At 37.5% G+C, this 8,759-nt stretch overlaps 2 protein-coding genes across 3 annotated transcripts; both read right to left on the bottom strand.

The window, feature by feature from the left end:
- Nucleotides 1-441: 441 nt before the first annotated feature.
- Nucleotides 442-4,977, bottom strand: LOC132286303 (putative pentatricopeptide repeat-containing protein At1g64310). Of its 2 annotated transcripts, XM_059788620.1 has the most exons (4): nucleotides 2,958-4,977; nucleotides 2,075-2,335; nucleotides 1,931-1,990; nucleotides 442-1,535 (listed from the first exon to the last, which is right to left on the bottom strand). In XM_059788620.1, the coding sequence occupies exon 1, from the start codon at nucleotides 4,726-4,728 to the stop codon at nucleotides 3,067-3,069; it is 1,662 nt and encodes a 553-aa protein (XP_059644603.1). In that variant the 5' UTR covers nucleotides 4,729-4,977; the 3' UTR covers nucleotides 442-1,535; nucleotides 1,931-1,990; nucleotides 2,075-2,335; nucleotides 2,958-3,066. The 2 variants fall into 2 exon arrangements, with proteins under 2 accessions (XP_059644603.1, XP_059644602.1); XM_059788619.1 differs by having other exon boundaries at nucleotides 2,075-4,977.
- Nucleotides 4,978-6,901: 1,924 nt separating this feature from the next.
- Nucleotides 6,902-8,168, bottom strand: LOC132284909 (uncharacterized). Its single transcript, XM_059787051.1, has one exon. The coding sequence runs from the start codon at nucleotides 8,114-8,116 to the stop codon at nucleotides 7,100-7,102; it is 1,017 nt and encodes a 338-aa protein (XP_059643034.1). The 5' UTR covers nucleotides 8,117-8,168; the 3' UTR covers nucleotides 6,902-7,099.
- Between the last annotated feature and the right edge of the window lie 591 nt (nucleotides 8,169-8,759).

Here is an 8,759-nt window from a genome sequence, read left to right as displayed (position 1 = left end):
AGGTGGTGCGGTGGTACTTTTGAAAGTATATTATAATTTCTTATGTTAATCTCTAACGTTACTTTTCCATATCGAATTTTTTCTCGTCAATAATTTATGAAAATATTGACGTTAATTTTTCTTAAAAAGAATAATCTGAGTGTGACGGGATAAGAACGAGATGAGAGACAAAGAATCATATTAAACGGTTTTGAGATGGGGATAGAAATGAAAAGGAGGGACCCACAAACCCTCTCCTTGCCATTCCTACATGCATACCTAAAGAAGAGTACACTTGTAGAAGAATAATTGAATAGGGTAGGTATCTAAATGGTTAAGGTAAAAGCCTCCTACATGATAGTCAGCTGTAGAATGGAACCATACAAACTTTTTAACTTAAAAGTTACCATAAAAACATAGCTACAGCCTAGGTGAATTTTTACTTTCTGTGACTCCAAAAGCTCCTATACCTTCCCATAGTTCAGTTCTAGATGGTAGGGTGAAAAAATCATGAACCTCAAGTGACCAAGATTCTGAATCCTGTTCAAAAAGGAGCCTAATACACTAAACCTATGGATTCACACTAAGGCAGGCTTTAACAGAATTCCCAATTAAATTGTTGAGCCTAAGGCCTTGACTCTGTGTGCTAGAAAGACTAACTGGACAAGCTAATACCACCAGGTCCACCACCCTAAAGAAAAAAGGCACTCTGAGTTTTCAGGTTGGAAAATAGAGTACAATCCAGAAGATGTGGTTTAAAATGTATAGGTAAAACAAATAAAATAAAATAAAATAATCTATGGGTTCATGACTAATTTACACAAACTTTGTTTATTGACTGGTATCTACGTAATTTTCACTGCCTATTTGCAAGGGATTATTGAAAAGCCCCAGTTTGGCGTTGGGTGAATTGTCAAAATCAATAAGGGCTCACAGCTGCAGCATTCAGATCTCATTCAATTTAAAGTGAGGCCAGTAGATGGCTCTATGTACAACCCTAATAGTCCATGAAATTGAAACCACAAACTCAATCCACAACTTATAAAGACACAAATGTTACACCAAATCTCACATTAGACCATTTGCTGTGGCATGATCAACCAGGCAAGCCTTTTTTTTTTTTTTTTTTTTTTCGTTTATACTAAAGGTTTTGACCCTCTAGGCTCGACGGATCAAGCATTGTTAGCCACGTTTCTACAGAGAGCACATAGGCATACATGGTGTAATGCAGAAAATTGGAAACCAACTCCAGACATGCAATGCAAGCACAACAATGTAAAATTATACTCTTACAGTAACGGTGATCAAAAGAAAATCATCTCTTTTCTTTTCTTTTTTTTACCAATGTGGAAGTTCAATCATTGTCCAAAGCAAGAGTTACTCATATACACGTTGAATCATCAAAATGGACTTAATTTTAGATGTTTATATCAATGTCACCTCTGAGTGCGACTGGGATACAAAAGTGAGACCAAGCTGATGCACAATCATGACAATCATTCAGGTCAACTCTCTTTCCATATAATTGATGACCTTCTCTAGTTTCCTTTGTGCAGCTGGTGAAATCAAAGTAAAAGAAATGCAACAATTAGTATCTACAAGAAGGAGAATTGCCAGATGAGATATAATTTAGTTTCAAACATCTAAAATCTAGACTTGGACATGCAGAGGCCTATCCCAAGTCCCTTAACGTAAATTCATTTTGGTAATTCTACTCTATGTTGGCCATATTTTTATGTCATGACATAAGCCATTAAATACCATGGTTACAATAAATACATATGTGAGTGAAATCAACGTATACCACTGAAACCAATTAGGCTCGTAACTACATTCGGGTCTTGAATTTTCTAAAAGAACTACCCAGCATGTAAAGAATATATGTAATATGAAAAACTAAAGACATATCTTTGTAGAATTAAGAACGGTAACTAAATATAGGGGAACTTACCATGAAACTAACAAGTCATGTGGGACCTGAGATCAGCATCGCCAGGTATCTTTGGAGGTTCTGCAGCATCCATAACTTCTATTAAGAAAAGAAGATTTTTGGATTGTAATCAAGGATTTACTACACATGTAAGTTGAGTACTACCTTTTTCAGCCTTAGTACAGCAGTCAACGAGGAGTGCTATGAAGCTTCGACACAAGGTTGTCCATGTGCCTCTGAAGTCATGGGGAAGTGCTGTTCCTCGTAGTATGTATATTACATGCCTTTGTTGTTTTAAGGAAGATTGCATGAGGGGTATAATAAAAGGAACAGTTCAAGGAAGATTTACTCGCCTTGGTGTCCATTTGCAAGGTAAACGGACCACTGGCAATAAAAGGATTGGTTCACTGGATATATTCCCCTTGGCTGCAATATGAATGTGTAAGTTTTAGCAGGCTGTGACTCGATGCACTCTGCAGAGGTTATTGCTAATAGAAGGGGTAAGAGTTAGTTACTTACCAAAGTTAGCCTGTCTCTCTTCCAAACTAAGAATGGGAGAAATATAATTATTGTACCAATATCTGGATTGTTTAAGGGTCGCATTGATATTGTAGGAGTTATGAGTTTACAATTCAACCAAAAGAGCTACATATGGTAAAACAATGCCATTCTGGGTCGACACACTCGCTCATGTATGGCTGCTATACAAACTACAGCTCTAATAAGGAGGAACGATATAATAGACCGGACTGCCAACTCGATAACTAGTGATTCAAAGATCAAGTTCTGTCATTCCTCACAACCAGATCAACACACTGAGCCACATGTTGGACTGAATTTCACTATTATTACAGCCGTATTGTCGCAAAACCTAAAAGGACCTCATTCTTCCAAAAAATGGAGTTTGGTTCTTCACTGTTTGCATGTCAATTATCAATAGATTTCTCTATATATTACCATAATGGCAAATAAATTCAATGGAGTAAAAGCAACAATATCTTATATGTTTGGTTATATCCTAATGAGCAAGTGTTTTCTAATGCTTTACCTCTTTTAGAAGCTTCTGGATACTAACAGTTCTTCTGTGTATCAATATCACAGAATGACCTGGGATAAGAAAGTCATAATCCAGCATTCATTCAACTGTCCAATTATTACTAAATACTACATTCCTCAATCCAGCTAATTCCAGGTGTTTTCCTCATCCCTCCTTTCATATCATCTCTCAATTTCATCGCATCATTCCACCTTCCATCAGCAGCATATATGTTTGAAAGCATAACCTTGTACGTACTTTTTTCTGGTTTATTTTCAAAGATCCGCTGAGCTACAATTTCTGCCAACTCAGAATTTCCAAGAACATCACAGCATGATAGAAGTGCGCCCCAAATGCCAGAATCCACTGGTTCTGGCAAGGACTGGATGAGATTAAAAGCCTCTTCCAGCTCTCCATTCATCCCTAAAAGCTTTACCAAGTAAACAAAATGCTCTGCTCTAGCTTGGATGCCAAATTCATTTTTCATTCTACTGAAATATTCCCGACCATCTTTAACAAGACCAGCATGGCAGCAAGCACAAAGAAGATTTGAGAAAGTGGATTCATCTGGTTTAAGTCCTCCCTTTAGTATCTCCTCGAAAATTTCAAATGCCTCAGAAGCATGTCCATGCAAGCCAAGACCAGAAATTAATGAATTGTAAGAAATGATATTCCTTTTTGGCACACTGTCAAAAACCCGAATTCCCATTCCCAAGAAACCACACTTTGAATACATGTCAATGAGAGCAGAAGATACCATGACGTCTGACTCATATCCATGTCGAAGAACAAAACCATGTATTTCACTGCCAGGCCCTACGATCGCCAATTGAGCACTAGCCACCAGTAAACTAGCAATCAATATGGAGTCTGCCTTCTTACCTTCCATATTCATTTTCTTGAAGAGAATCAAGGCCCTTTCGGAGTCTCCAGACTGGGAAAAACCGGTTATGAGAGCAGACCACGTAACAAGATCAGGTTGCAACAAACTATCAAAAACTCTATGTGCTGAGTTCAAACACTTGAATCTTGCATACATGCTAACCAGTACAGAACATATATGAGCATTAGAATCAAAGCCACTTTTCAAACAAAATCCATGAATTCCTTGACCAATTTCCAGCAAGCCGGGATCCATCAAACCCGAAATCAACCCCACCAAAGTATAACCATCAGAATGCTTTCCCCTGCTTCGCATCATATTAAAAAGTTGTAGCCCTTTATCCCAATGCCCACAAAACCCATAACCTGAAATCATTGAATTCCATAAAACCAAATCTGGCTCCGGCATCCTATAGAACACCTTACTTGCCTCATCCACAAGACCCACTTTAGAATAAGCTGTCACGAGTGCACTACTAATAATGGAATCCAATCCCATACCAGAAACTATAACTCCTCCATGTACAATTCTCAATCCTTCTAGATCACAATTTTCCGTACACCCACGAACAACACACGCAAATGTGAAGTTATCAGGCTTTGTTTCTGAACAAAGCATCTCTTTGAAGAGATAAAATGCATCATTAAATTCATGGACGCGGGCATAAGCTCTGATTATGGAGTTCCAAAGGAAGACACTTCGGTGGGGAGTTTCATCAAACATGTTACGAGCAGAGATAAGGTCCTTATTGATGGCATAAAACCTGATGATTTTAGTCGCATAAAATGGGTCATAGGTGAGACAATTCCTGATGATCAAACCATGCAATTGTTTGGTTCTTGAAAGGGTCTGATGAATCTTCGAGAGCTCGAAGACAAGTGAACTGAATTGAATGGGCATTAAAAATTGTTTCTTGGCTTACCATTAAATTCCATGAGAGAATTGCAGGTAATTCTGAAAATGGGATTTTAACAGAGAATATAGAGATAAAAGATTGAGAAAATTAGAGGCAATAATTAGACGTCTATCGAGGCTTTCTGGTCTTTTTAAAAGATATATAGGTGCTTGACATACAAATTGTCAAAGTATGTTGGTAACAAGACCAACCACAGTTACAAAAAAGGAAGGTAATTTAGTTATGTGGAATGGTGGATGAAAATTACAATTAATATTTACTGGCCAGGACCAGGTGTGTTGAGAAATTATTGAGGCCTAAGGGAGAAATTTAATTTTCCTTTATTTTAGTCTTTTTATTGAACATTCCAATTGTCCAGTGACTGAACCCTGGTCCGAATAATTCTCCAGACAATCACTAATTGACGCATTTACTTGTTAATTAGTGATTGATCCGAGACTATATAATAATTTCTCATGTAATTTCAAACAGAAGAAGGCCACAAACTTGTAATAGTATCATAATTGATCATGGACATTATCAGGATCTAACCCAAACCTAATAATGTGCAATCTATGTCACCTACAAGACGCAATTGTAAAATAATGTGTCATTTTTAAAAGTAAAAATAAAAAATATATAAAAAGATAAAATAAAATTATAAGTTTATCTATCTTATATTAAAATTTTAGAATGAAACATGTTATCACATTAGTGATGTGAATAATGTGACAAATATTAATCTTTCTTTTTTAGGGAAATATTTAACCTTTCGAAAGCGGAGGGTGAAATTTCTATCTGAATGCACTAGTCTGGTCGAATGCATTCAACTGGAATTCACATTAGTCTCATCTTTTGTTCGGTCCTCTTGTTTTGGAGGACCTACACTCTTCATTTTATATGAATTATGTTTCGATTTGATTCAAATGGGTCTAGCCTAGTTAAACTCGGGTTAGGCAAATAACTCACTTAGATATATACATTGTTGCTAATAATTATATAAAGGGAGCAAAGTGGGTGGAAATCAACACTTGAACAAAGTAGAATGAAAATCAGTTACGCATCTGATTGCTTAAAGAATTTGGTCTTGGCTACAATCAGTCTCTCTTGTCAAAACACGAACCCTCACACTAAACAACCAAGTACGTACATAAATGCATCAAAACAAAAAAAAACCCTCCTTAAGGCATAACATAAGTTTAATTAAAACTTGAAATATAGAACTTAAAAAGACAAATCATTGGAGAGCAAATTTAAAGCTAAACCTTCAGTTACGCTGGAAGAGCAAAGCTACATAAACAAAGTGTGGAATGAACTATGATTGTGAGACACTTGGAAGTGTATTTGGTGCGGAATCATTATTTGAACATAAATGAGTCCTATTTATACTGTTAATTGAGGAAGCTCATCCACTGGATCAATATCTAAATGGACCTTTGAAATGATCCTTTGAAACTAGTCGTCTTGGATGCGTTTGGGAAGTCAAAAGCTAACTAGGTTAGGACATATTGACTGCCGTATTTAATGTTGAGTATGGAGCGCCACCTGTTAGCGTCTCTGGTTCTCTAATATGTTATTCCCCTGATACTAAACACTCAAGTTTTTTGAAACCTTAACTTTTCACTTCCATTAGTCCCTCGTGACGTTAACATGTGATCAATGGATAAAAATGACTCCTCGGCCTAAAATCCTCTAGGAACAAGAAAACAAATATCTTGTGTCTCTGGGCAAGGGGCTATGAGAGTAAGTCATCCATGGACCTTGAAGATAAGCGTTGGTCTTTGTTCTTAACCCCAACTCTTACCTCAACCTTAGCATCTACTTGTGGGCCCGAGTTTGAGACCGTGAAAACAAAATACTCATTTTGAGTGAAAACAAGTAGTCTCTAAAAATTTAGATTTTTCAAGTCGTTTTTAATTACTCCATCCCACATGAGTTTTGATCCGCCTCTTCACTACCTTTTGCGTGAATCACCTTAAACAAAATATGGATATTGCTTAGCAGTGAGGGCTGAGTAATTTCAGTAAATGAATTGGGTACAAAAATAGTGCAAAAACACCGCAAGGCAACATTTCAGCCACATTGACACTCAGAAAACATTACCCAATAACATTTATCATCAACATTTAATATATATTGCTGCCACCAAAACAATATCCAAAATCCAAAGCCAAAAAAGAAGGAAAAAAAGAACCACAAAATTTCATTAAATAAACAAATCACAAATTCACAATGTATATCATCAAACTACCAACAGAAGAACAGAATTGACACTTGCTCAAAAGTACTTTTATCATTTATGGAACTAAAGCTAATGAACACTGCATTCCAATAGAATTGGCAAGTATACAGAGCACAGACACTAGAAAACAATCATCATATTGATCCATTGAAGGGTGTCCACATATCAACATAAAACTGCAAGGATTTGGGCAATGCCTTCTTCCACGCGACGGTATCCGGAAAATCGCCCGTGAGAGCAATGGAGCTATCATTCTTCCTATTTCCAAGACTCAACACAAACACTTGCCCCGGAAAGGCCTTATGCAGTGCCTCCAAAGACTCTTCCATTACCACTTTCCCGTCTCGTCGCGAATCCTCGGCTTCAACACAGCTCCCGCCAACATTCACCATGATCCTCCCACCTCTCCTCAAGCTCTTCTTCAGCTTCACCCATGTATTCGGATCCTGGAGCTCCGGTATCAAACTGCCCTGACTGAACAAATCCACCAAAATGCCCGAAAACCCGTTCTTGACACTAGCATTCAGTGCATTGCCAATGTAAATGAAAAGCCTATCTGGGTATTGTTTCTCGAGCTTTGAGAGGCCAAAGTACTCTCTCCCAACTGCAATCACAGCCGGGTCGAGCTCCCAACCGCGGATCACACCTTGTGGGTACAGCTCCAGGATGGAACGCGCCGCGGAGCCCGCTCCGAACCCGAGGATCCCCAAGGGTCCGGGAGGCATGATTGGGGGCAATGTAGCGAACACATCGAAGTATGTGTTTGTGAGGGACTTGAAAAGGAAAGATATGCTGTGGATGTTGCCCGGACCGTCGAGCAGGAGGAGTCTCGACCCGGCAAAGGGATGGTCGGCCTTTCTGGAGACATCCAGGACCCGGATGTAGTTGTGTCTGGACTTGAATTTGACTAGGGTTTTGACGAGGTCGATGGGAATGCCATCGTCTTGGGTTGAGGTTTGGGGATTGGAGAGATGGGTTTGTTGGGATTTGAGTGTCGGAGGCTTGGAAGGGGTTGGATTTGGAGGGAATTTGAGAGATGGAGGTGGGTTTGGAGGGCTGGGTGAGAGGAATTGGCGGGGGATTTGAACCGGGGAGGAGATTAACGGTCGGATTTGGAGGGAAGTGAAAGGTTGGGCAGCCGCTGGTTTCATGACACCAGATGGATGAGGAAATGCGCGCACACACACCCAACAGCCTCGCTACTTTATGTCAACCATTCTATTTCTAGGGAATTAGTTATAAAATAGGGACAAGAAAATGACCTTTTTCTTACCAAAATGAATTCTCAAAAACATATATATTTATGTAATATTCTCAAAATTACATATATTTACGTTTGTTTCTTAAAATTGAGTAGAAAATTTTTTAAAAAATTTATAATTCAATGTTTTTTCATGAATATGCCATATAAAAATAAAAATAAAATATTGTTAAGCTTTAAGAAGTGACATAATGTCTCGTTTCAAAAAATGGAATTTAAATAATTTGTTGATCATTATTGAACATTGTTAAGTTTAGTAGCAGTTAGAACCATGCATTTGAACTGTTATCAAAAAAAAAAAAAAACGGCTATTGATACCACTTATAAAATTAGAGGTACGAGTATATTTAGGATTTCAATCAGAAGACACTAAAGATATTTCAATAAGGGAGAAATGGAAATATATATATATATATATATATATATATATATATATATATATATATATAAATTATTAATAGTTGAATTCTAAATTAGGACTTTGATTTCCTAGAAAATTTTAATAGGACTTTTAGTTCATTGCAAAATGAAAA

Source organism: Cornus florida, unplaced genomic scaffold, assembly GCF_030987335.1.
Source record: "Cornus florida cultivar Cherokee Brave unplaced genomic scaffold, ASM3098733v1 CherokeeBrave_3.0.0_Hap2_Chr11, whole genome shotgun sequence".
In the NCBI taxonomy this organism is placed as follows: Eukaryota; Viridiplantae; Streptophyta; class Magnoliopsida; order Cornales; family Cornaceae; genus Cornus; species Cornus florida.
The sequence above is the reverse complement of the archived record's forward strand: the minus strand, read 5'-3'. Positions and strand labels throughout refer to the sequence as shown.

Coding starts and splice junctions, on each gene's coding strand:
- LOC132284909 (XM_059787051.1), bottom strand. CDS start 8,116: ATGAAACCAGCGGCTGCCCAACCTTTCACTTCCCTCCAAATCCGACCG.
- LOC132286303 (XM_059788619.1), bottom strand. CDS start 4,728: ATGCCCATTCAATTCAGTTCACTTGTCTTCGAGCTCTCGAAGATTCAT.